Consider the following 27,743-nt stretch of genomic DNA (forward strand, 5'->3'; position numbering starts at 1 on the left):
TCCCCAGTTCCACTGTGCGTACCAGCTGGCCGACTGGTGTCTCCACCACATCTGCACCAACTACAACAACGTATGCCGCAAGTTCCCCCGAGACATGAAGGCCATGTCCCCAGGTGAGCATCGGGGCCAGCCCTGGCAGTACCTGCTGCCCTCCCCTTAGGGGTCCACAGCTCCCATGTAATCCCAGGGACCCGGAGGCTGCCAGTGATCCTTGACCTTGGGGCTGGGAGCAGCCTGCAAAGGAGCCTCCAGCCAAGCCAAGGGGCCCCAGGAAAAGCACTGGCCTGGAGGCTTCTCATCCTGCCTCTCTGGCTTCCCATTCTCAGAGGTATGAAGAGGATACTGGACTAGAGTTGGTCGATTTCAGACTTTTCTGGACAGAATACCATAATAAGAAATACATTTCATCTTGTGACCCAGGACACATATAGGAAAATATATACATCTTTTTAATCATGCTCATGGCCCACTAAATTGATTGTACAATCCAGGAATGGGCACAGGCCACAGCTTGGACCACCCAGGTCTGGGCATCCTCCGAGGCCTCTTGTCTCTTCTTGATTAATTTCTTAGGCCCTAGAGCTCAACAGGAACTGCACAGCCTCCAGGGAGAGGCATCCCTGGCCTCCCTGAGGGGTCTGCCACTCTTTCCATGGGGTCCTCTCTGGGCTCCCTCCGCACTGCCGTGACCCTCCTCCCTGTTGCATGTTTTTGCTGCATGCTGCTGAGTCTTCACCCCGAGCTCTCCTTTTCACTACTACAACCCTTTAAAAAAAAAATTATTTATTGTTTTGAGACAGTCTAGCTCTGTTACTCAGGCTGGAGTACAGTGGCATAATCTCAGCTCACTGCAACCTCTGCCTCCTGGGTTCAGGCTATTCTCATGCCTCAGCCTCCCGAGTAGCTGGGATTACAGGCACCCACCACCACGCCCGGCTAATTTTTTGTATTTTAGTAGAGACGGGGTTTCACCATGGTGCCCAGGCTGGTCTCAAACTCCTGACCTCAGGCAGTCCACCTGCCTCAGCTTCCCAAAGTGCTAGGATTATAGGCGTGAGCCACCACGCCCAGCCTAGCATTTTGTTTCTAGAGCACAGGTCCAATAGCATCACTGCCTGGTTCCAGACCTTCCATTGAAACAGTAGTCTTCCACGGCCCCCTGTACCCTGCAGAATAAGGCGAGCCGTTCCTCTGGTCTGCTGCTGTGTCCTGCTGTGCCCTGACTCCATATTCCCCCCCGAACCTCAGCTCTGGCCAGAAACTTCCACTCATCCCCTAACCATGCTGAGTATCTCCTGGCCGACATTCGCTTACCCCTTCTCCCTTATCCTTCACCTCTGTCCGTTTCATTCCCAATGCACAGGCAGCCCTTGTCTAGATCGCTCCCGTCTTTGTAAAGGGACTCAGCTTCCCCAGTGCTGACTTTCAGCCCTGCTTTTTGGGCACTTTGCTTGCCTCAGAGGCTCATGTGCCGTGGGCCATGGGAATGTGTTGGGGGCTGGGCTGGGGGCCTGCTGCAGGCCTTGTGGTGGGGTGGGACTGGTGTCCCACGCTCCTCTTGTCCCTCTGCCTCCTTTCTAACCAAGCTGCACTGTTCTCTGTTCCAGAAAACCAGGAGTATTTCGAGAAGCATCGGTGGCCACCTGTGTGGTACCTGAAGGAGGAAGATCATTACCAGCGGGCACGGAAGGAGCGTGAGAAGGAGGACTACCTCCACCTCAAGCGGCAGCCCAAGCGGCGTTGGCTCTTCTGGAACAGTCCATCCTCCCCGTCCTCCTCGGCAGCCTCCTCCTCGTCCCCATCTTCCTCCTCGGCTGTGGTCTGAGATGCTGCCACCCTCTTCTGACCCTGCTGCTGTTGTCCCCGTCCGCCCTCGCCCCTCTGCTCTTCCGCATCACCCCATCCACCTTACAGGGACCGGGGGCCCACGTAACCAGGACCCACAGGGTGCAGCTCTTCTTACCAGCCACCGTGGCTCAGCCAGAGAGGAGCCGGGCCCTGTGGAGCAGAACGGGAACCACCTGCAGAGGTTCCCAGACCCAAAGCAGGACAGGAGACAACTGCTTGGAGGAGCAAAGCGCTCTGGCATTTTATCTCTGGGTTTGAGAGCCCTAGAGTCAAAGGGAAAGCCTCCCAGCCTCGAGGGCTTCTCTGTGTGTCTTGGTTGCTGCTCTGGCCAGGGAGGCAGCCCCCCCTCCCAGCAAGCAGAAGTGATCCTCGAGGCTCCTGGCCCTGTTGGCCATGTCTTTCCACCGATGGACTTGAGTGTTGCATTTGTTTTGTGGACATTTCCACACGAAGTCTACTCACATCCTTACTGGAGAAGTCAGGGTAGAAATTGAGCCTTCAGAGCCCAACTCAAGGCTTCTACATCCCGGGGTCCAGCTGCAAAAGGCCAGACATGGAAAGGCCTGCATCCTGCCAGCGTCCCTCTGTCCCGGGGGGCTGTGCTGGCACAGGCCTGAGAATGGGGACAGAGGTCATTCGGAGCTCCAGGCCTAGAAGCAGTGCCTCTTGGTGCAACAAGAAACTTCTCCCTCACCCCTCCTTTACCCTCAGATTTGGAGATGGGAACCAAAGAAAGCAGCTGGGACAGGTGGAGAAGGAAGTAGGAATGAGTGCACAGCGACCCCGTGTTCCTCAGGGCCCTCCCCTGCCTCTGGGTGGCACTGCTTTTTATAGGGTGGGGCAAAATTAGCAAAAAACAAAACCCAACAACAACCAAACTGAAACCGAAACAAAAAGTCACCAACAAACACTCTGTCCTCTATCCCTCCAAAGAATGAAAACCAGAAAAAGCCCCTGCCTAGCTCACATTTCTATAAACAGAGGCCCCATGATGAGGAGGTGAAGATTTAGGTTGCAGAATCGACTTCAATGCCTTTCAGGAAAGGACTCGGTACTTCTTTGACTGCGGAGGCCCTGACCCTGCCAGCTGGCTCCGAGGGCAGCACAGGGGCCTGGCCTCCAGAGGGCTGGTGATTGAGGGGCCGGGGCTGGCAGCAAAGAGGGGTTTGGTCTCCAGGCTCAAATGGCACCGGACTCTTGCTTTTGCCCATCTGGAGACTGCAGGCTCCCTTCCTTGCCTTCAGAGGATCACCCCACAGGGTGCTTATGGTGGGTGTTTTTGGGGGGGCTGCAATAGGGGCCAAAGGTCAGGGGAAGGGGCACGGGCCTGTAGTGAAAGGACACCGCCTTATTACTGCTGGGGTGGGATAAGGGGAAGGAGAAGAGGGAGAATGGAGCAGGAGGAAAAGCAGGGTTGGTCTAGAGAGGAGGAGGGCAGGGCTGGAGGAATGTGGGGGATTGAAACTAGCTCCCAGCCCCCATGGGGCAAAAGCTGGGCCACAATTGCCCCTTTCCGTTTTCTAACCCTGACTCAAATTTCACTACCCACACCCTTTTTAGGTGTAAAAGATGGAGTCCCACGGAGGAGGGGCAGAGCCAGGAGGCAGTGGGGCTGTGGGCTCGGAGCTCAGGAGTCGCCTCGCCTGAGAAAGATGTTCTAGCTGAGAGGGCCTGGCCCAGGGGTGGGCTCCAGCAAAACGCTGGTTAGGCCTGGTATAGAGCTAACCCGAAACAAAGGCAGCCGGCAGGACCTAGTGACCAGAGGTTAAATCCCCATCAAGAGAGAGCAGGCGGCTGGAGGACAAGCGGCTCTAACCCTGGGGGGAGCCATGTTGTCCCTGCCCAGGCTCCTCCAGGACTGTGGCTGCCTCCCCTCCACGGGCCTCCAGGGCGGCTGGCTGGAAAGCCATGCGTGTGCTGCCCTCTACAGGCTGCTCGGCCTCCCTGCGGCTCAGCGCAGCCCAGGGCTCCAAGTGAGGGCCAAAAGCCCACGGGCAGGGCAGCGGGGACGGAAGTGGGAGCCTGGAGCGCTTCCACCTCCCCTCTAGGGAAGGCGGACAGCATTGGGGAACGCCTGGGCCTCCCAGAAGCTGTGGATGAGAGGGAGAACGGGTCCTCCAGGGCAAGGGGAATGGGAAATAGGTCTAGGTGCCTGCAGGGCTGAGCAACCTGGGTATCCTAGTGGGGGTGCAGGGAAGGCCGGGGCAGAGAAAGTGAAGGTCGGCCCAGGGCTGTAGGAAGCCGTAGGAGAGTGACCACTGGGCTCCCTGAGAAAAGGGCCGGCCCCCCAACTTAAGGGACCCACCGCCCCTTCCCCGAGAGCTGTCGGAACCAGATACAACCCGGCAGCCCAGAGAACCCTCCTGGGAGGCTGTGGGTAAACCAGGCCAGCACTGGTGTCCCTGTCCCCAGAGGGAGGAGCAGGCAGGAGAGAGAGGGGAAGGAAGTATGAATCCCAGTCCCCAGGAACCTAGCTCTTTGAACTCCAGAGAATTCCTGGATGCAGGAAAACACCCCCAGCAGGCCAATCTTGAAAACAGAGGGGAGGGAGGAAGGAAGGAGTCCCAGCAGGAGCACAGCCCTGGCCTGTCACTCAAGAGCTGATTCACAGGAGGAGGCGAGGTTGGGGGCGGGAGACAAAAACCACACCTCTTTTTATATAAGGTTTCATATTTAATTTGGTCATGAATTCATAAATACATAAATATTTTGTACACAATGTGCTTCCTTGTATTGTTTGTACTATAACATTTCAGATAGGGACCTTTGACAGGGCAGAAGCATGAAAGGACACCAACCATGAGTGACACACTGTAAGTGGCTGTCCTGTATCACATGCTATTTGGCCTGGGAATATAGCAAAACCTAACGTAACTAAACAACAAAAAACCCCAATTATTTCATGTTGTCAGGAAGCTTACTTTAAAAGAATAGCTTGGCCTGGTGTGGTGGCTCACGCCTGTAATCCCAGCACTTTGGGAGGAAGAGGTGGATCACCTGAGGTCGGGAGTTCAAGACCAGCCTGACCAACGTGGTGTAACCCCGTCTCTACTAAAAATACAAAAATTAGCCAGGCGTGATGGCAGGTGCCTGTAATCCCAGCTACTCTGGAGGCTGAGGCACGAGAATCGCTTGAACCCAGGAGGCGGAGGTTGCGGTGAGCCCAGATCACGCCGTTGCACTCCAGCCTGGGTGAGAGAGTGTGATTCTGTCTCAAAAAATAAAAAATAAAGAATAATCTTAAACACTGATAAGGCTGACACTTTAGATATATCTTCAAGGAAGGCCTCTGTGGAAAGGACAAGGGAGCTGGGACCAGACTGGCTCCCTCTGAGCCCTGAGGCTGAGCGTCCTGCACAGAAGGCGCAGCAAAGGCAAAGACCAGGAGGTAGCAGCAACTGGTGCATTCCAGAAGTGCAGGGGACAATGCGTGGGACGCCAGATGGAAGTGGGAGAGGATGGAAGTGCAAAGACCAGAAAGGCCACCCACTCCTAAAACTCCACGGACACAACAGTCTGAATGTGTGATCTTCAGGCAATTCCAACTTTGTCCCCACCAAACCAGTCCCGGAACAAAACTACACACAATGCCTTGAGACAGAAAAGACCAAAAACTCCTGGAATGACTACCTGCTTAAATGATCCTGCCATGACTGAAATACTGTGGAGAAGGGTTTGTTAGAAAGAGGCTGAAATGGTTAGTGAGGTCTTAAAACAATAATAGAACAGGACACAAGAACAAAACCTTAATGCGTCAGCCATTCTAGGTCCTGTCGCCACAGTGTTTAAGAACTGATATTTCTGAGATGAGTCAGATGCTTACAGACGGGCCAAGCTCCTCAAGTAGGGACTCTGTACCCTAAAATGCAACTCAGTGGCTCAGGGTGACAGATCACCAGAAGTGAGCTGGGCCATCTACTCCTGAGATGGCAACCATTTCATACAACTCCCAAGCACCATCTATTCTTCCCCCTTGATGCCATGGCAGACGTGGGAGACAGATTTTGTCCTCTTTCTCTTGAACCTAAACAGGGCTCAAGTTCACTACATTCACTGGAAATGGGATATGACATAGACCCTATTTGCTGTATGTGATCTAACCCGTCTGCCTCAGTCCCAGCCTGTCCATACATAGGGGCTACAGGTGCAAATGAGACTGCCCAGGTAGGGACCAGTCACACACAGGACTTCACATGGATCCAGTTCTCTTTGGTCCCGACTCACATGTAAACAACTACCTATAAATAATACTCATATACTTGTAAGGTTGTCCAGTTCAAAAGGCTGGCCCCTTTAGAAGTTGCCAGTCATTGAAACCAAAGTACATCTGAGGGAGAACTGGAACCCAGACAGTGACTTCCTACAGAGGACTTTTTCTTCTTCCCCCATTGTACGTCTCCTCATTTTGTTTACCTAATCCATTCACATAACTGTGTAAACAAGTACATTTACTAAAGTTTCTTCATATTCATAAAATAATCACATACAGAATTATAAAAGTAGAAAGGTAAGGCCAGGTGCTGGGGCTCATGCCTCTAATTCCAGCACTTTGGGAGTCTGAGGTGGGCGGACTGCTTGAGTCCAGGAGTTCGAGACCACCCTGAGCAACATAGAGAGCCCCCCCATATCTAGACAAAATACAAAAAATTAGCCGGGCGTGGTGGGACACGCCTGTGGTCCCAGCTATTTGGACGGCTGAGGTGGGAGAATTGCTTGAGCCTGAGAGGTCAAGGCTATAGTGAGCCAAGATTGCACCATTGCACTCCAGCCTGGGAGACAGAGTGAACCACTCCCCCTTCCCCCGAAACAAATTCACATCATATAGTGTCAAGTGAAGTTGGACATCAACTGCGTAAATGCTAAGCCAGATAGATCTTGCAGTGTAGCCCACATCAATAAATAAAGCGTTTATATTAGGATAAAGTGCTGTAAAGACAATAGGACATCCCAAACCAAATCTCAAAATACACACAAACATAGAATGATCTAGGTATTTACATAGTGTTCACATTCCGCTTATAAAAATAATTCCATGTGCAGCGAAAAAGTCCCAGGATGTTCCATCCACTGGGTGATGTTGGATGGGAGAGTGTCTTCCAGTACCGGTCATGTGACAATTGTGGTAGTTTCCTACTGGCTGGAGTCCAGTTGGGCTTTTTCCAGAAAAAAGGTAACCAGGGAAGGTCTGATTTCCTCAAGAGATTCACACTGAAGACGTGGCAGAGTCTGCATTATCTTCTAGATACATGAACTTTCCGGAGCTCAACAAGCGGTCCTGAATCTTCTGCTTGGCAAGTCTCTCTTCCAGCGTCTCCAAGGCATCCAGCAGGGTGTTGACAGAGGCGGCCCGCCCGGTTTTGTTGACCCACTTTATCAGCATCACGTACAAGGTGTCCCTGGAGCTTGCTGCCTCAGCTTTGGCCACCTTTATCTCGTTGTCCGTGAGGCCCAGCTGCCTCACGAGCGGCTCCCAGGCGTCAAAGGGCACGATGGCTGCAAAGTCATCGAAGCACTGTCTCAGAGCTGGTGGAGAAAGCCACAGAGAAAGCCAGGTGAGTTGGGACTCAGAAAGGGCAGAGGATCCCACATCAGGCCCAGAACCCAAGGCGGGGAACCTGGACAGTCCTGTGTGTCGGCAAACCTGCCGCTCCAGCGCCCACCCACTTCCAATCCACAGAAAGCGCTCCCACACTGCTTGGCCTCCCCCGCACCCAAGGTGCTTCGGGGAGTCAAAGTCATCAGAGAATCAGCCCTCACGCAGAGCTGAGAACCCACCAGGGGAGAATGGATGAACCCTACAGAGGCAGAAAGCAAAATGGGTGAGAGCCCGAGGGAGGGAGAGAGAGTGGCTGCAGCGGGAGCTCAGAGGAAAGAGGCTGTCTGGGCTCCGCTTGCCATGGGAGCAGGTCCCAGGGCGGCCATGTCTGCATCTGTGCAAAGCACAGGCCCTGGGACAGGGGACCTCTGTTTTCACCCAGCTCGGCCTCACTTCCTGGTGCTAGCGCAGAGCTAGGTGGAGGCAAACAGACTCTGAGCAAGAAGCGAACCCAAAGACTGAGCAACGCTGCCCAGATCCTGGGACAATGAGGGATTAAATGAGATGTGTGTGCAACATGATGCGCCCCGCCGTCCTTAGAGATAGACGGGGCCAGGAACACAAAGCTATGTTTTCCAACAGCCTCATTTTAAAAAGTCAGAAACAAGCGACATTCATTTCAACGTATGGTACTGAATATATTTAAAATATAATTTAATATACAATCAATATACAAAAATTATGAGTGAAATATTTTCCACTCTTTTCTGCATTAAGTCTTTGGAATTCATATGTCGTTTACACAATAGCTCTGCAAATTGGGCTTAGGCACAGGTCAAGAGCTCCTTAGCCCACTGGGGTTAGTGGTGCTGTGCAGGACAGGCCAGCCCCTCAGGAGGTCCCTGGGGCGGGGGCTACATCAGACCCTGAACAAAGGAGGAGAGAGGACAAGGGGACGGACAGAGTCATTAGGGTCATTGATAGGGCGCAGAGAGGATGAGGTAGAGTGGAGAGAAGAGATGGAAGAAGACAGTTTAGGGTCCAGATGGTCTATACCACAGGACCCCCTGCTTCCTCCATGGAATACTCTGGAAGAGCCCTCTCACCTATGGGGACAGAAATTAGGACACTGTCCCTATTCCCTCCATTCCTGCTGCATCTCCAGGAGCAAAACACTTACTCTCAGTGGGGTCGTTTTCATTCACTGGAACCAGCTGCCCCCTCCTCGGAGGCCCTTCAGCTTCTGCCGGTTCCTGTAACACATAGTGCAGAACATCCTGGTCAGAGCCAGGAGTCCTGCAGTCCAGTACTGAACCAGACCACCAGCCAGCCCTGAGACCTGCAGCACGTCACTTCCAGAACATTGTTCTGAAAGTTCCAGCAACAAGACAGGAAACAAAGGGGCAAGACTCTCGGAAGGAGGCCAATACAGCAGTCAATATTTTAGATTAGGAGTGTATATTTTTAAAACCCCAAGGTTTAAACTGTAATACCTAAAAATGAATATGTCCTGATGATTTTTTTTTTTTTGAGACAGAGTCTTACTCTGTCTCCCAGGCTGGAGTGCAATGGTGCGATCTTGGCTCACTGCAACCTCCACCTCTGGGTTCAAGAGATTCTCCTGCCTCAGCCTCCCAAGTAACTGGGATTACAGGTGTGTGCCACCATGCCCAGCTAATTTTTGTATTTTATTTTTGTATTTTTAGTAGAGACAGGGTTTCACCATGTTGGCCAGGCTAGTCTCAAGCTCCTGACCTCAAGTGATCTGCCCGGCTCAGTCTCCCAAATTGTTGGGATGACAGGCATGAGCCACTGCACCCAGCCCTGATGAATGTTAAAACACATAGCAGAGGCTGGGCATGGTGGCTAATACCTGTAATCCCAGCACTCTGGGAGGCTGAGGTGTGAGGATTGCTTGAGCCCAGGAGTTGGAGACCAGCCTGGGCAACATAGCGAGATCCTGTCTCTAAAATAAAATAAAATAAAAATAAAATAAAATAATAAAATAAAATATAAAATAAAATAAAAGCTGGGTGTGGTGGCACGAAACTGTCGTCCTAGCTACTCAGGAGGCTGAGGCAGGAGGATCACTTGGCCTTAGGAGGTCAAGGCTGCAGTGAGCCATGATTGTACCACTGCACTCCAGCCTAGGTGACAGAGTGAGACCCATCTCAGAAAAGAAAGAAAAGAAAAGTAGCAGCAGACATAATAAATTAGAAAATGGACTTACAAGAAGACCTGAAATGCAAAGAAACAGCTTTGATGAGGAATAGGAATAATTTATCTGAAATAAACCCCCAAATCTTGACTGAGTCATAATAAAAGACTTGAAATACTATCTTCTTTGATAATAAAATTGAATGTTGAAAGGATCTCAATCATTCCTAGAACCATTTATTAATTTAAATTAATATTTTTTAACATCCAGTGATTATGTGGTGGTGGCGGGGTGGGTGCTGGAGAAAATCTTATAATTCTAAATTTTATCTAATTCTAAATTTCAAGATGTGTGAAAATAATTTTGAAAACATATTTGCTGTCTAAGATATTAAAACATATTAGACAGTTTTTTTGGTGTTGCACATGATATAATCCTTTTCATGTCAATACCACATATATACATATGCATGTATGTACATAGATGGCATATGCATAAAGAGCTTAGCAAAGAATTGCAAGAAATTATCCACTGTAGTTACCTGAAATATAAGGGCCAGAAGCCTGGGGAAAGAGTGAAGAAGGCTCTTGATATGATCAAGTTTTTTCATACTCTGGTGGATGTGTGGCTATGGGTGACCTCCTTTTTAAAAAGGTGGCTCACGCCTGTAATCCCAGCATTTTGGGAGGCTGAGGCGGGCAGATCACAAGGTCAGGAGACCGAGACCATCCTGGCTAACTCGGGTGAAACCCGTTTCTACAATACAAAAAAAAAAAAAAGTGGCAGTGGTGGCAGGTGCCTGTAGTCCCAGCTACTCAGGAGGCTAGAGGCAGGAGAATGCGTGAACCGGTAGAGCTTGCAGTGAGCCAAGATCGCTGCACTCAGCCTGGGTGACAGGTAGACTCTGTCTCAAAAAAACAAAACAAAAAACAAAAACAACAACAACAAAAAAATGATGAGGCCAGGCATGGTGGCTCATGCTTGTGATCCCAGCATTTTGGGAGGCCAAGGAGGGTAAATTGCCTGAGCTCAGGAGTTCGAGACCAGCCTAGGCAACATGACCAAACCTGTCTCTACAAAAAAATACAAAACTTAGCTGGGCACGGTGGCACATGCCTATAGTCCCAGCTACTCAGGAAGCTGAGGTGAGAGGATGACTTGAGCCCAGGGAGGCAGGGGGTTGCAGTGAGCCAGATGCGGCGCCACTGCACTGCAGCCCTGGGTGATAGGAAGTGAATCTGTCTCAAAAAAAAAAAAAAAAAAAAAAAATGTTCGAAGTGATTAATAAGCATGGAGGAAGTATTGGCATTATTCATTTGTTTCCTTTTAAAATCTCTTCTCTTTATTTAAAAAGAAAGTGGTATAGATGCAAGGAAGAAACAGAAACAGTCTAGGTGGAAGAGATCACTGCCCACATAAACATTTGATATTTTCAAGGACCGAGAATGGATTTAAAAAAAAAAAGAGTAAAGGAAGAGAAAAAAAAATAAACATTTGACATGTAAAGGAAGTGCTTAAAGAGACAAAGGCAGAGGAAAAGGAAGGAATTGGTTTGCCTAAGTGGAAGCTGGAAGAAGGGAAGCAATTAACTCAGAACAAATTGGGGTTTCCTCAAGCTTATATGGAATCAAAAAATTCAATTCTGGCAGAGTGGTGGCTCGCCTGTAATCCCAGCACTTTGGGAGGCCGAGGGGCAATACAAAGTCAGAATCAGAGACCACAGTGAAACCCAAATCCTCTACTAAAAATACAAAAAATTAGCCCGGTGATTGTGGGCTCCTATAGTCCCAGCTACTCGGGAGGCTGAGGCAGGAGATGGCCCGGCGGGGAACCGAGGCAGACTTACAGTGAGCGAGATCGGCGCCCACTTGCACTGCAGCCCTGGGACAGAGCGGACTCGATCTTAAAAAAAAAAAAAAAATTCAATTCTGTGCGTTATATTGCAGTATGTTAAAAATCAAATCATTAGCCGGGCGCGGTGGCTCACGCCTGTAATCCCAGCACTTTGGGAGGCCGAGGCGGGTGGATCACGAGGTCAAGAAATCGAGACCATGCTAGTTAACATGGTGAAATCCCGTCTCTACTAAAAATACAAAGAGTTAGCCGGGCGTGGTGGTGGGTGCCTGTAGTCCCAGCTACTCGGGAGGCTGAGGCAGGAGAATGACATGAACCCGGGAGGCGGAGCTTGCAGTGAGCCGAATCGTGCCGCTGCACTGCAGCCTGGGGACAGAGCCAGACTCCTTCCCCCCCACCCCCCCAAAAAATAAATCAAATCATTAAAAATAAAACACTGCAAGAAAATGGATAATCTCATCCTATGTTCGAGGGAAGGACTTTCAGTGTTTATGAGCAATGAACAATAAATGTATATACAGATTTCCCACCTACTCAGTATCATATCAAACTGATGGATTGATATGAACTGATTGTGTGCGAGTGTCCAATACAAAAGCCCTCTGTGCATCGACTCGGAATCCTACTTTTTAGAAGCTGCCATACAAACTTTGAAATATGTTCAATGTAATAACAATTTCAGAGTAAATTTAAAACTCCTACTGTTACAAGCAAGGGCTCCTTGAGTTCTGTTAGGAGCATACGATGGAGACTGTGCAGCCTTATTCAGTCACCAATGAACCCTGTGACCCCCACTCTGTGCCTGTGGAGCTCCAGGCTCTGGGGACACAGCAAGGACAGGACAGGGAGTAAGAAGCAGATGTCCTGCAGACTGGCACAGTCACCACCTCAGTGCAGCCGCTTTGTCCCCTGCAGTCCCCTGTCTCTTTCAGGTTCCATTTCCCCTGGGCCAGGAGAGCTAAGGCACTGCCCTCTTGCACTGTCTGTGAAATCCTAGGTAAGCAGCGGGCCAGGAAACAAAATGACCTGCCCCACACTCACCAGCAGATGCTTTGACTCCCCTGGGGACAAAGTGTTGACGTCTGTCTGCTCTGCTGGCTCCTGGACTTCCATTTCCTGTTCAGGGACCTGGCTGGGCTGCAAGATACTCACGATCTCATTGAGGGCATTGTCCTCAGCCCCAGGCCGTTGTGGGGAATGTGAGCTCTGGAAAAAACATTGGGAAGGCAAAGAGTCCACTCAGGAATCCACACCTAGGGCTCGCTGCAGGGTCCCCAGTATGCAGCTGGACCTGCCATCCCCACCCCCTCTCAGTGAGGTCACCACAGGCAGCCCAGTCTCAGCACATCCAGGACCTGCTGCTGGGGCCAGGGCCCCAGTGCTGTGCTCAGGCAGACACCCCATCCCCAGGGTGCAGGCTGTGGGGTGAGGGTGCCACCTGGGCTGCAGCAGGGCTCACCAGCATATGCAGTGCTCAAAACAGCCATGTGTCCCCCACAGTCAGCCCAGAGCCCCCGGGCCACTTCAGAGAGTCAGGGCAGCCATGAGGACAATGGGGACCCACCCACCCAGGTTCTGCTGTCCCAGGAAGCAGTTCCTGAGCCCCTGAGCCCCCAGCCCCTGGAGAAACCAACTCACACTGTCCACATGCTCAGGGTCCCCGCCACCACCTAAAAGAGAAGGAGTCTCCTTAGCAGGAGGGGAGGGGCCCACACAGCACCTCCCTCCCAGAGGACAGTGGGGCACAGGGGTGGGCAGGGGGCAGGGACACTGGACAAGGAGCCCCGGGCCTGGGGACAGGAATGGGGTCTTACAACTCAGAGACACCCTGAGGAAGGGGGATGAGAGGGGGAACTAGAGTAAAACCAACATGTGGAAAATCTCTGTGTTCTGCTCTGACCAAGGCTGAATAAATCCCGTGACCACTTCTCATCCTCACCCTTGTCACCCAGTTGAGGAGCCGACTGCCCCCTGCCTGGCTGGGCCTGAAGGTGGGAGGAACTGGCCCTGCCCTCCTGGACTTGGCTGGGAGATGAGGGGACCCCCAGCTCCGGAAGAGGGAGTGATGAGACCAGGGTTCTGGGGGGTGCCTGAGATGTGGGGATGGGGGTGACCACAAGGAGGAGGATACAGCCAGGCTGGAGACACTAAGACTTGGGGGAGGGGCAGCCATTTCTGTCTGTGGGAATAGAGTGGGAGGGGGCAGGGCAGAGAGTGCCCAGTGCCTCCGCCCTCAGCCAGCACCTACCTGAGCAGACGCCTTTCAGGTAAGGAAGGACTTTCTTCCACAGTGAAGTCTTGCAAACAATCACAGCCACAACCACGACTACGACTGAAACTATGACCCCTATGATGATGCCTGAGAGGGAACAGGGAGAAGCAGGAGTCCCAGGGCTGGTGGTCACTGTCTTCTCCACAGCTGGGACTTCCCCAGTGTGCTTCGTACCTGATTCTTTGTGGACACACTCGATGTCACTCCAGGGCGTACAATCCTTGACCTTGACCATCCCTCTGGGGCACCTGGGTACACACAGGGAGGGAGAGGGGGGACTCTTGATGGAAAGCTGGCCAGGTGGGATGAAGACTACGCTCCCTCCCCAGTGTCCCTGAGAAGGTGGATGTCAGAAGGGCAGGTTCTAGTGTCTGCAGGGGTCACCTAACTCCCTTCTTGGGGCAGGGTCTGAGCATGCTGGGCCTCGGCCTCCCTGCTCTGAGGTTAGAGCTGCAGCTCCAAGGCATTCTGTGCTGGGCACACAGACTTCCCTGTGCTGCAGGGGAGGGCTGCGTTAGGAGGAAACCACCTCAGGGGGAAGATCACCAAGCCCCTGTAGCCTGGCTGGTCCGTCTTCCCAGTCAACCGCAAAGTGAGCTCTTGTCCCCACCTGTCTGCCCATTCCTCCCAATCACAGCAAATACTACAGGGGCCAGAGAAGAGCAAATTACCCTTGGCCCCTAAAACCCAAATAGAGAAAAGACAGGTCTTATTGAGGGATCAGGGGCCAGGGGCGAGGCCAGCTGGGTGGGCTCAGGTCCTCATGGGAACTTGAAGGAGCTCCACCCACGGCCTTATTATGCCTCTTGTGGGCTGTGGGCACTTTTGTCTTTATGGACCCCTGCCTGCATAAAAAATATTAGAAATTACATTTTATTGCTGAATTGGTATAAAGATGAATATATCCCTGGCTGCATTCTACTCATTCTTCTCATTTCAAAAGAAATTAAATCGTTTCATGGGCCCCTAAAAGTATCATGGGCCCTACATCATGGCCTTCTGTGGTCAGTGAACAAGTCAGCCTGGCCAAGGGGACTCGTGCTGGGGAGGGGTGGGAAGGGGCTGCTACAGGGGGCAGGGGTGGGGACAGGCAGAGGGATCAGGAGGGGCAGCCACAGGCTGAAGGATGCCCCATGGGGGTGCTCTCAGAGGATAGACAGGGGTACAAGGAGGCTTGGGTCTTCTTGGGGTTCTGTGGAGCTGCTGGGAGCCCCCAGCTGCTGTCTCACCCTGTGCGGCACTTCCGGCAAATCTCGGGGGAATCTTCTTCCCGGAAGGTGCCTTCTTTGCACTGACACACCGTGTTTCTGGTCGTGGTGCAGGAATTCACCTCCACTTCACCTGATGACAGAGCACAAGGTTTTGGGATATGTCTTCCTGATGTGTCCCTTGACCCTTCCTCCCCACCCCAAGACCCTCCTACTCAGCTTAATTCAGTTCGCCAAGGAGTTCTGAGGGCCAGTTTCTGCACCAGCACACTGGTGGCTCATACAGGACGCCCACCCTTCAGCTGTCGCCAACACTCAAGAGTCATACAAAAGGACCACAATTCATTATTTATTACATTAGATTAGGGGAAAGCATCGTTTAGGGAACAAGCATTGTTTAGATCACATGGTCAGTAGCAAGGGAAGTGTGAGGCATCACCTGAGAGACTGCAAGGAGAGGAGCCCTTGGGTGATTTCCCCAAGGCCCGGCCTGCTGGGGAGGAGGGAGAGGCCTGAGAACCGGAAGGATGAGTGAGGCCGAGCACCTGCCAAGAGCACAGAGCCCGGGGGAGAGAGCCTGGTCCCGAAGCAGACCCGTGCCACCGCTGAGACCCAGCTCTGTGCACTCGGCCAGGCTCATAGCCCCACTCCTTTGCAGCTGATAGTCTAAAAGGTTTCCTTACCACGTAGCATACATTGTACAAATAATTTCTGTATTATTATTATTATTATTATTATTAAGACAGGGTTTTGCTCTGTTGCCTGGGCTGGAATGCAGTGACGCAATCTCGGCTCCCTGCAACCTCCACCTCCTGGGCTCAAGAGAGCCTCCTGCCTCAGCTTCCTAAGTAGCTGGGAATACAGGCACACACCACCCTGCCTGGCTAATGTTTATATTTTTGTAGAGATGGGGTTTCTCATTTTGCCCAGGATGGTTTCAAACTCCTGGGCTCAAGCGATGCCTCCCAAAGTGTTGAGATTACAGGCATGAGCCGCTATGCCTGGCCTGTTTTATTTACTAAAAAACTCGAAGACAACATCACGGAACAAAGTATGACGAAGACCAAGGTGGACCAGTATCTAGGTCTCCTGATCCCATTTTAGCTACAACGTTTATGTCATCACCCTGCGTTCCACCTTGAGGCATGGGGTCCTTATGTTCTGTACCTGAGTCACACTTGGTGCAGCGCAAGCAGAAAAGGAAGTCGTTCCAGTGGGTGCTGTAGTCCTGTCCATATTTGCAGGAGATACAATCTCTACTGTCTTCGGAGATATGGTGTCCTGGGAGGGGAGAGAAAAGCTGGTGAATGAAATGTCACAGGATTCCCAGAAGCTGGCAGTGGTGACTGGGGGACTGCTTTTTCAGGGATGTGTGGAACCCAAACAGGGAAATCTCTAGCTTGGTCAGTTTGTCAATTCTGCATTTACACACCTTAAACCAGCACTGCCAAAAGAAATATAAGCCACACATTTATTTATTTATTTTATTTTATTTTATGTTATGTTTTACTTTTGAGACATAGTCTCATTCTGTTGACCAGGCTGGAGTGCAATGGCACGATCTTGGCTCACTGCAACCTCCGCCTCCAGGGTTCAAGCGATTCTCCTGCCTCAGCCTCCTGAGTAGCTGGGACTACAGGCACGCACCACTACACCTGGCTAATTTTTGCATTTTTTTAGTAGAGACAGGGTTTCACCATATTGGCCAGGCTAGTCTTGATCTCCTGACCTTGTGATCCACCTGCCTCAGCCTCCCAAAGTATTGGGATTACAGGTGTGAGCCACTGCGCCCAGCCTATTTATTTATTTATTTAGACAGGGTCTTGCTCTATAGCCCAAACTGGAGTGCAGTGGTGTGATCTCAGCTCACTGCACCCTCGACCTCCCAGATCCCCCCTCTCGCCCACCCACAAATAGCTGGGACTACAGGTGCACACCACCACACCGGGCTAATTTTTTGTGTACTTTCTTTTGTAGAGACGAGATTTCACCATGTTGCCTAGGCTGGTCTCAAACTCCTGGGTTCAAGCGATTCACTCTCCTTGGACTCCCAAGGTGCTGGGAATACAGGTGTAAGCCACGTGCCCAGCCCACATATGAAATTTAAATTCACACTCAGCACATTAAAAAAAGTGAGAAGGGGTAAAATTAATTTTAATAATGCATTTAAATTTAATGTACCCCAGATAATATCACTTAATATCTCCAAGCAGGATAAATTAAAAGAGAACTACACTGAGACACATTATAGTCAAATGGACAAAAGCCCAACACAAACAGAAAATCCTGAAAGCAGCAAGTGGCCCACTCAGTATGTACAAGGGAACCCCAATAAGGTTATTAGCTAATTTCTCACCAGGAACCACAGAGGCCAGAAGGGAGTGGGTAACATATTTAAAGTGCCAAAAACCAAAAACACACACAAAATCCTGCAACCAAGAATTTGATATCCAGCAATACTGTCATTCAAGAATGAAGAAGAAATTAAGACATTCTTAGATAAGTGAAAGGTAATGGAGCATATTACTAGTAGATCTGCCCTGTGAAATGCTAAAAGGAGTCCTTTAGGAGGTAATGTAATGACATTAGGTAATAGCTCAAAGGCATATGAAGAGATAAAGAATACTGGAAAAGGTAATGATACAGGTAAATATAAATGTTGGTACACAGCTACTCAGGCTGCTATAATAAAATCCCATAGACCAAGTGGCTTAAACAATAGACATTTACTTCTCATAGTTCTAGAGATGGCCACCATCTTGCTGTGCATTCACATAACCTCTTCCTTGTGCACACGAGAAGAGAGAGAGAGAGACAGCTCAAGTTGTCTGGTGTCTTTTCTTAAAAAGGCACCAATCCCATTATGACGGCCCCACCCTCACGATCTGATCTAAACCCAATTACTTCCCAAAAACACCATCTCCAAATACCATCACATTGGATAGTAAGGCTTCAACATATGATTTCGGGAGACACAATTCAGTCTATAGCACAGTATTGTGGTACATTCGGCTTGTAAATCCTCTTGTTTATTTATATGATTTAAAGAGCAAATGCAGAAAACAATAATTACAAATTGATGTTAATAGGCACACAATGTACAAGGATGTGATCTATGACAACAAGATGGAGGAGGAAAGATGGAGAAGTACAGGAGCGCAGTGTTTGCATACCATTGAAATTATGTTGACATTATTAAAACTAAGCTCAAGTCCATCTCAGAAAGGGGCCAGTGGGTCCCCAAACCCATCCTGTCTGATTTCCCCATTTTAGTATGCATAATTGGAATAGACATACTCAGCAGCTGGCACAATCCCCAACTTCATTCCCTGACATGTGAAGTGAAGACTAAAGACCAGGTGGAAGCCACCAGATTTGCATTTACTTAAAAAAAAAAAAAAAACAGTAAATCAAAAGCAATATCAGATGGGCACGGTGGCTCATGTCTGTAATTCCAGCACACTGGGAGGTCAAGGCAGGAGGACTGCTTGAGGCCAGGGGTTTAAGACCAGCCTGGGCAACATAGTGAGACTCCATCTGTACATACACATACAAAATTATCCAGGTATGATGGTACATGCCTGTAGTCTTACCTGCTCAAGAAGCTGAGGCAGGATGATTGCTTGAGCCCAGAAGTTCAAGCTGCAGTGGGTGCTGATTATACCACTGCACTCCAGCCTGCGTGACAGAGTGATACCCCACCAGTAAAGCACAAAAAAACAAAAGCAATGCCACATTCCTGGAGGGATTGCAGAGATCATTACCACCATCCAGGATGCATCTGTGGCGATTCCCACTACATGCCCAGTGAACTTGCCTATTTGGCTTGTGCCAAAGACAGTTGGATCTTGGTGAATGACAGTGGATTATCATAAGCTTAACCAGGTCGTGATTCCAGTTGTAACTGCTATACCAGATATGGTTTCATTGTTTGAGCAAATCACCACATCTCTGTCACCCTGGTACCTGGTATGCAGGTATTGAACTGGCAAATGCTTTGTTGTTTATACCTGTCAATAAGGACTCCCAGAGAAGCAGTTTGCTTTCAGTTGGCAAGGCCAGCAATATACCTTCACTATCCTATCTCCGGGATGCATCAACTTGCAGCCCTATGTCATAATTTAGTTTGCATTGCTTTTTTCTTTTTTCTTTTTTTTTTGACAGAGTCTTGCTCTGTCACTCAGGCTAGAGTACAGTGGCATGATCTCAGCTCACTGCAACTTCCACCTCCTGGGTTCAAGCGATTCTCATTCCTTAGCCTCCCAAGTAGCTGGGATTACCCATGTGCGCCACCACATCCAGCTAATTTTTGTATTTTTAGTAGAGATGAGGTTTCACCATGTTGGCCAGGCTGGTCTAGAACTCCTGGCCTCAAGTGACCCATCCACCTTGGCCTCCCAAAGTGCTGGGATTACAGGCATGAGCCACCACATCTGGCCTGCAGGGTTATTGATGGCCTTTCCCTTCCACAAGACATCACACAAGATGATCCATTACATTGATGACATTATACTGATTGAACCTCATGAGCAAGAAGTAGCAACTACTCTTGACTTACTGGTAACACATTTGCATGTCAGAGAATGGGAAATAAATCTGACAAAATTTTAAGGGCCTTCTACCTCAGTAGAAGGACAACAACTAGGAAGCAAATTCCTAGTTGTTGAATGGTGTGGGGCATAAAATATTCCTTCTCAGCCAGACGCGGTGGCTCACGCCTGTAATCCCAACACTTTGGGAGGCCGAGACGGGCGGATCATGAGGTCAGGAGATCGAGACCATCCTGGCAAACACGATGAAACCCAATCTCTACTAAAAATACAAAAAATTAGCCAGGCAAGGTGGCGGGCGCCTGTAGTCCCAGCTACTAGGGAGGCTGAGGGAGGAGAATAGCATGAACCCGGGAGGCGGAGCTTGCAGTAAGCCAAGATCACACCACTGCACTCCAGCCTGGGCAACAGAGCAAGACTCCACCTCAAAAAAAAAAAACACAAACAAACCAAAAAACATATTCCTTCTCTTCTAAGATAGTCTAAGATAAAAGATAAATTGTTATATCTGCCACCCCCCACCCCCAACAACCAACAAAATGACACAATGCCTAGTGTGCTTATTTTGATTTTGGTGGTAACATAATTCTCATTTGGGTGTATTGCTCTGGCCTATTTATCAAGTGACCTGAAAATGTGCTAGTTTTGAGTGGTGCTTGGAACAAGAGAAGGCTCTGCAACAGGTCCAGGCTGCCGTAGACATTTTTCTGTCACTTGGGCCATACGACCCGCAGACCCAATGGTCCTTGAAGTATTGGTGGCAGACAGCAATACTGTTTTGAACCTTTGGTAGCCCACTCTAGGTCAACCACAGCACAGGCCCTTAGGTTTTGGAGCAAAGACTTGCCATCCTCTGCAGGTAACTACTCTCCTTTTGAGAAACAGCTCTTGGCTTGTTTCTGGGCCTTAGGGCAGACTGAATGTTAACCATAGACCACCAAATTACTCTACGACCTGACTGCTCATCGTGAACTGAGTGTTATTTTGCCTACCAAGCCATAAGTTTGGGCACATACAGCCTGAAATTTCCATTTCCATTTTCAAATGTAATTTTATATATACAAAATTGGGCTTAACCAGGCCCTGAAGGCACAAGAAAGTTGCATGAAGAAGTGGCCCACGTGCCCATGATCCCCACTCCTGTGATATTACTTTCTTTTGCCTGACCTGCACTTATGGCCTCATGAGAAATTCGCTATGGTCAGTTGCCAGAAGAAGGTTTACAGATGGTTCTGCACCACATACAGGTAATACTTAGAAGCAGACATTTGCAGCATCACATCCACTGTTTGGGACATCCCTGAAGGATAGTGGTGAAAAGAAATCCTCTAGATAGGGTGCAGTGGCTCACGCCTGTAATCCCAGCACTTTGGGAGGCCAAGGTGGGCGGATGACCTGAGGTCAGGAGTTCGAGACCAGCCTGGCCAACATGGTAAAACTCCGTCTCTACTAAAAATACAAAATTAGCCAAGCATGGTGGCACATGCCTGTAATCCCAGCTACTTGGGAAGATGAGGCAGGGGAATCGCTTGAACCCGGGAGGCAGAGGTTGCAGTGAGCCAAGACCATGCCATTGCACTCTAGCCTGGGCAACAAGAGCGAAACTACATCTGAAAAAAGAAAAAAAAAAAAAGGAGATCACTCCACTGGGCAGAACTCTGAGCAGTGCACCTGGTTGTTCATTTTGCTTAGAGGGAAGAATGGCTAGACATGCAGTTATATACTGATTCATGAGCTCTGGTCAATGATTTGGCTGGACAGTCAGAGACTCAGAAGGAAAACTGATAACAAGGAAGTCTGGGGAAGAAGTGTGTGGATAGACCTCTCTGAATGGATAAGAAATGTGAAGATATTTGTGCCCCATGTGACACAAATATCTTCACAAAAAGTGATCTTAGCAGGGAAGGATTTTAGTAATCAGGTGGATAGGATGACCTGTTCTGTGGATACCAGTCAGCTTCTTTCCCTGCCACCCTTGTCATCACTCAATGGGCTCATGAACAAAGTGTGCGTGGTGGCAGGGATGGAGATTATGTATGGGCTTAACAATACAGAATTCCCTCACCAAGGCCAACCTGGCTGCAGCTGCTACTGAGCGCCCAATCTACAGGCAGGAGAGGCCAGCACTGAGTCTCTGAGATAGCACCATTCAGAGGGTCAATCTGCCAGTTACCTGGTGGCAGGTTGATTATTACACTGAACCATGTATATCATGGAGGGGGCAGCATTTTTACTGGAAGAGAAGCTTATTTTGCACATAGACTTGCCTTCCCTGAATGCAATGCTTCTGTCAAAACTATCCTCTGTGGACTCACAGAATGCCTTATCCACAGTCATGGCATTCACACAGCATTGCTTCTGATTGAGAGACTCACTTGATGGCACATGCATTGCCCACTGTAACGGGCCTGTGCTCATGAAATTACTGGTCTTACCATGTTCCCCACCATCTCAAAGCTGCTGGCTTGATAAGATGGTGGGATACGGCTTTTTGAAGACTCACTTATAATGTCAGCTGGATAGCAGTACCTTGAAGGGCTGCAACAAGGTTCTCCAGGAGGCTGTCTATGCTCTGAATTATCCTCCAATACAGGGGGTTGGTTCTTCCATTGCTAGGATTCATGTGTCCAGGAATCTAGGGGAGGAAGTAGGAGTGGCCCCACTACACATTACCTTTCGTGGCCCGTTAGCAAATTTTTTGCTGCCTGGTTCCTCGACTTTATGCTTTGCTAGAGCTCTGAGTTTCAGAGGGAGGAATGATTCCATGAGGAGACACAACAATGATTCCATGTAACTTGAAGTTAAGACTGCTACTTGGCCACTTTGGGTTCCTCATGCCTCTGAATCAACAGGCAAAAACCAGTTACACAAACCCTCCTCGCTGGATTGACTGATTCTGACCACAAAGGGGAAATCAAAGGGGAAATTGGACTGTTATTCCACAATGGACGTAAGGAAGAGGATGTCTAGAATACAGGAGATTCCTTAGGGCATCTCTTAGTATTAGCATGCCCTGTGATTAAAGTCAATGGAAAACTACCACAACCCAATTAAGGCAGGACCACTAATAGCTCGGAGGCTTCAGGAATGAAGGTTGGTTCACTCTACCAGGCATAGAGCCATGACCAGCTGAGGTGCTTAGTGAAGGCAAAGGGACTACAGAATGCACAGCAAAAGAAGTTTCTTATAAATACCAGCTACAACGACATGACCAGCTATGGAAACAAGGACTGTAATCATTATAAGTACTTCTTCCTTATTGTGTTATATGTGTGTGCTTATGTGTAAATATATGTTAAGCAAATATTTGTGTTTTCTTCCTTCTCTTATCCCCTTGTTATGTGACATAAGATATTTTGACGGCCGGGCACGGTGGTTCAAGTCTGTAATCCCAGCACTTTGGGAGGCCGAGACGGGAGGATCACGAGGTCAGGAGATCAAGACTATCCTGGCTAACACGGTGAAACCCCGTCTCTACTAAAAAAATACAAAAACAAACTAGCCGGGCGAGGTGGCGGGCGCCTGTAGTCCCAGCTACTCGGGAGGCTGAGGCAGGAGAATAGTGTGAACCCGGGAGGCGGAGCTTGCAGTGAGCTGAGATCCGGCCACTGCACTCCAGCCTGGGTGACAGAGCCAGACTCCACCTCAAAAAAAAAAAAAAAAAAAAAAAGATATTTTGAATTTATATCATAGTGTTTAAGTATTGTTCACTCTGTAGTATTTATGTTCCAGGGTATCAAGGAGAGGAGTAAACACCACTCAAGGACTTTGCGTCCTCTTCTGGAGAAAGGGTTAGTGCGTTTTCAGTTGTATACAGGATAGCTGTATTATGTTAGGTGGAAATACAATCTTATTATTTCTGTTACTTGGAAATTAAGTATGGTTTAAAAGAATTTCAAATCTTTAAAAATTCTGTATTAGTCAGGGCTCTCTAGAGCAGGGGTCTCCAACGTTTTTGCCACCAGGGACTGGTTTCCTGAAAGACAATTTTTTCATGGACTGGAGTTGGGGGAATGGGGATGGTTTCAGGATGATTCAAGCATGTTACATTATTGTGCAGTTTATTTCTATTACTATTACATTGTAACATATAATGAAATAATTATACAACTTGCCATAATGTAGAATCAGTGAGAGCCCTGAGTTTGTTTTCCTGGAACTAGGCGGTCCCATCTGGGGGTGATGGGAGACAGTGACAGATCATCAGGCATTAGATTCTCATAAGGAGTGCGCAACCTAGATCTTTCCAATGCGGAGTTCACAATAGGGTTCACGCTCCTATGACATCTAATGCTGCTGCTGATTTGACGGCATGCAGAGCTCGGGCGGTAATGCTCACTCATGTACAGTTCACCTCCTGCTGTGTGGCCTGGTTCCTAACAGGCCACGGACCAGTACTGGTCCATGGCCTGGGGGTCAGTGGCCCCTGCTCTAGAGAGACAGAGATTTATCCTAAGGAATTGGTTCACATAACTGTGGAGGTTGGCAAATTCAAAAGGTACAGGATAGGCCAGCAGAGAAGAGTCACAGCTCAGGTCTGAAGGCTGCCTGCTGGCAGAACACCCTCTTTCTTGGTGGAGGGCAGTCTTTTTTCTGTTGAGGCTTTCAACTGATTAGATGGGACCTGCCAACATTATGGGGGTAATCTGCTTGACTCAAAGTCCACTGATTTAAACGTTAATCGCATCTAAAAACAACAACAAAAAAACATCTTCACAGAAACATCTAGGATAATATTTGGCCAAGTATCTGGGTAACCAAGTTGACATGTAAAATCAACCATCACAAGTCAGCCTTGCTCCATACATATACATGTCCTTAAGATCGACGTCAGTGGTCACACAGTGTGCAAGGATGTGATCTATGACAGCAACAACAGAAAGCTGGAGAGATGGAGCTGTACAGGAGCACAGTATTCGGATTTCAATGAAATTATGCCGGGATTATAAAACTACCTTTTTAGATACTTAAGAAGGTAATTGTAATCTTCAAGAAACCAGTAAGAAAATAAATTTTTGGCTGGGTGCATGGTTCACGCCTGTAATCCCAACACTTTGGGAGGCCAAGGCAGGTGGATCACTTGAGGTCGGGAGTTTGAGACAGCCTGGCCAACATGGTGAAACCCCATCTCTACTAAAAATACAAAAATTATCCAGGCGTGGTGTCTACTCCTTGTCCTCAGGAGGCTGAGGCAGGAAAAACGCTTAAACCCAGCAGCCATAGGCTGCAGTGAGCCGAGATCACGACACTGCACTCCAGCCTGAGTGACAGAGCAGACCCTCTCTCTCTCTATATATATAAAATATATATATAAAAGATATATATGCTTAAGATAAATATATACATACATATCTTTAAGATATATATATTAAAATAAGTATATATTTAAATATATATTTATTAAAGATATACATATACAAAATATATGTTTAAGAAAAAAAGAAAATACATTTTAAAATACGCAGAAAAGAAAAGAAGTAAGTCAAAATGGTACATGCCAAGAAATAAACTAAAGTTTTTTTAAAAGGTGGTAAGGGAGGAACAAAATATATATATATAAGACATAAAGAAAACAAATAGCTGAAGAGCAGAAACAAATCCTTTCTTGTCAATAACTATGTTAACTGAAAATAGTTTAAACTCTGCAATTAAAAGGCAGAGATTGGCAGAGTGAGTAAAACAAAAGCAAAAAATAGACCATAATCATCTATATGCTATCCACAAGATTCCTGAATTATTTTTATTAGTATTGAAAGACATTCTAAAAAACCCAAATTACACAAACCTTACTTAACAATGTACCATAATGATACATTATTATCATACATAATGTAAGTATCATACATAATGATAGTGATTCATGTCACTGATAAAAATGTGATTATTTAATAATAGTGTTGGGGCAACTAAAAAGGTGGCTGGAAAATAATAAAGTGTCTTCCTTGCCTCTTACAACAAAATAAAGTCCAGGTGGCTCAATGACTTAATTATAAAATAGAAAACCACAAAATGACTGCAAATATATATGAGAATTTTTTTTTTTTTTTTTTTTGAGACAGAGTCTTACTCTGTCATGCAAGCTGAAGTGCAATGGTGCGATCTCAGCTCACTGCAACCTCTGCTACCCTGGTTCAAGCAATTCTCCTGCCTCAGTCTACCAAGCAGCTGGGACTACAGGCATGCCACTACACCCAGCTAATGTTTGTATTTTTAGTAGAAACAGGGTTTCGCCTTGTTGGTCAGGCTGGTGTCGAACTCCTGGCCTCAAGTGTTCTTGAACTCCTTGCCCACCTTGGTCTCTCAAAGTGCTGGGATTACAGGTGTAAGTCACTGCGCCTGGCATTATATGGGAATTTTTGTTAGAAGTTTAGACCCGGCGCAGTGGCTCACGCCTGTAATCCCAACACTTTGGAAGGCCGAGGTGAGAGGATCGCTTGAGCCCAAGTGGTTAAGGCTACAGTGAGCTATGATCCTGCCACCGCATTCCAGCCTGGTCAACAGAGTGAAATCCTATCTCAATCAATCAATCAATCAATCAATCAATGCATAATTTCCCTAATCTGTAAGAATTCATGTGACTCAATGATTAAAACAAACAAACAAACAAAAAAACCTAACCTCTTACAAGGAGTGAAGAAAACCTAGCAGAACCCGTGTACAAATGGTGTTTGTGTCATGAGCAGATTCTTGACCTCATTCACAGGAAGAGAAATGCACATTTCGAGGAGTTTCCACGTCTCAGTCCTCGATGCTTGCTATGGCCTGCTCCCTGTGGTTGGAAGGGCCATCTCCCCTCTAGGATGGAAGTTCTCCAACTGCTCCTGCTCAGCCCATTGCAGTCCTGTCTCCCTGGTCTATCGTCTCCAACTGCAAATCCTAATGGGCTCAGTTGTGCCCCTCCTTCTCAGTATTTACAGCTTCTTCCAGGAGGACACCCTCAAGACAGAGGCTTCAAGCATCACCTATGTGCTACGGTCCCCAAATGTGCACTGCTAACCCTGCCACACACTGTCCCCTCAGAGGCCAAGTTACCCTGAGCGGTTGAGTTTGGTGCCTTGATTGTCCTCATTCCCCACATGTCATCCATCCACACCCCAAATACTTCTTGAATTCTTCCCATTCCTGTCCTGCTCCCTGGTCTTGACTCTGGACCACAGCAATAGGAGCATTTACAGATGAGTTTGTGTCTGCTTCACACTGGGTTCTTCCTTCTCCATGCTCTGCTCCTGACAAGCCCACGCGTGCAATGTGAGAGTTTGCCCTCAGGCAAGCCTTTCCTGTGGCCCTTAGTCATGGAAAAGAAATGCAAATTTGTAAATGGATTTTACAAGCCACTGCTTGCCACACTTGCCAGCCCTGGAAACCTTCATGCAGCGATCAATTCTTACCTCATACGCATGGGGGAAAAAGGGAAAGAAGTGCGAGGCGAACACAGCAGTCAAGCACACTTCAGGCCAGGTTCCTGCTGCATCTCTCAGGGCTCAAATGACCTTACAGGGCACCACATAACATCCCAGGGGAGCGCCTCACACTCAAGGCCCTCCACCTGCTTCCTGTCTTGCTCCGCTTCAATCCAGGAGTGGGCACTCAGGATGCACATCCAATGCTGGTGGCCCTCTGCTGAAAACTTCTCAGGGACATCCATCACTCACGAAATAAAATCCAGCTTCCTCTGTGTAGGATTTGAACCCATCTGTCTCTCTAACTTCGTAACCCTCCACTCCCCACAGTAGTCCCCTGCCGTTGCTCCATCTTCCCCAACCCCTGACCCCCGGCAATTGTTCCAGTGGAACCCTCCTAGGAACACTCTTCCTGGTTCTCTGCACCTCTGGCCCCGCCCACCTCCGGATGTCAACCCAAAGTCACCATTGCCTGGAGGCCTCACCAGACCCATCTCTGTTCCACTCAATTCTCCCTCAAGGTGTCTATCAGTCTCTTTGGCGGTCTCATTCATTTGTGTGTCTTGATACCATCCTAGCAGGAAGGCTTCAGAAGGACAGAGCCTTGAGCTGGAGGCACCCAATGCCTCTCTGTGGCATAAAGAACCAGGAAGTGCAAAGGAAACAGACTAGAAGCTCAGGGAGACAAGGGGAGGAGGGGCAAGGATCTGAGACCCATCTTAAACATACCAGGTGGACACAATCCCTCTGTGGGGCTGGATCTCTTTTGTCGTGGGGCCGCTCTTCGCTGGGGAACTAGGGATTGTCGGGTGATCGGAGCACAGTCAGCTGAGACCTGTGGGGACAAAGCAGGGATGGGTGTGAGTGGCTTCCAGAGCTCACCCCTCCCAGGATCCACTCACATTCCCTTGACCCCA

The 27,743-nt window shown here is 48.7% G+C and overlaps 2 protein-coding genes across 8 annotated transcripts in view; one reads left to right on the forward strand and one right to left on the reverse strand.

The window, feature by feature from the left end:
• The window catches only part of RHOBTB2 (Rho related BTB domain containing 2), a 25,634-nt gene extending 21,070 nt beyond the window's left edge, over positions 1-4,564 (forward strand). For 3 of the 4 annotated variants that reach the window (XM_021942131.2, XM_021942130.2, XM_021942132.2), the window contains exons 9-10: positions 8-113; positions 1,608-2,801. In XM_021942131.2, the coding sequence (XP_021797823.1) occupies positions 8-113; positions 1,608-1,825 (324 nt within the window). In that variant the 3' untranslated portion in view covers positions 1,826-2,801. Of the gene's footprint in view, positions 1-7; positions 114-1,607 lie in introns of all 4 variants that reach the window. The other variant, XM_003902533.4, reaches the window with a different exon arrangement.
• TNFRSF10B (TNF receptor superfamily member 10b) overlaps positions 4,501-27,743 on the reverse strand; it is a 52,483-nt gene continuing 29,240 nt past the window's right edge. The window contains exons 2-10 of one of the 4 annotated variants that reach the window (XM_003902534.4): positions 27,556-27,661; positions 16,044-16,157; positions 14,898-15,009; positions 13,843-13,916; positions 13,645-13,755; positions 13,035-13,066; positions 12,438-12,602; positions 8,565-8,637; positions 4,509-7,371 (exon numbers count right to left, since the gene is read on the reverse strand). In XM_003902534.4, the coding sequence (XP_003902583.2) occupies positions 7,052-7,371; positions 8,565-8,637; positions 12,438-12,602; positions 13,035-13,066; positions 13,645-13,755; positions 13,843-13,916; positions 14,898-15,009; positions 16,044-16,157; positions 27,556-27,661 (1,107 nt within the window). In that variant the 3' untranslated portion in view covers positions 4,509-7,051. Of the gene's footprint in view, positions 7,372-8,564; positions 8,638-12,437; positions 12,603-13,034; positions 13,067-13,644; positions 13,917-14,897; positions 15,010-16,043; positions 16,158-26,458; positions 26,712-26,814; positions 27,664-27,743 lie in introns of those variants that run through there. The other 3 variants (XM_009212702.3, XM_021942133.2, XM_009212700.4) reach the window with 3 other exon arrangements.

This window comes from Papio anubis, chromosome 8 (genome assembly GCF_008728515.1).
Source record: "Papio anubis isolate 15944 chromosome 8, Panubis1.0, whole genome shotgun sequence".
In the NCBI taxonomy this organism is placed as follows: Eukaryota; Metazoa; Chordata; class Mammalia; order Primates; family Cercopithecidae; genus Papio; species Papio anubis.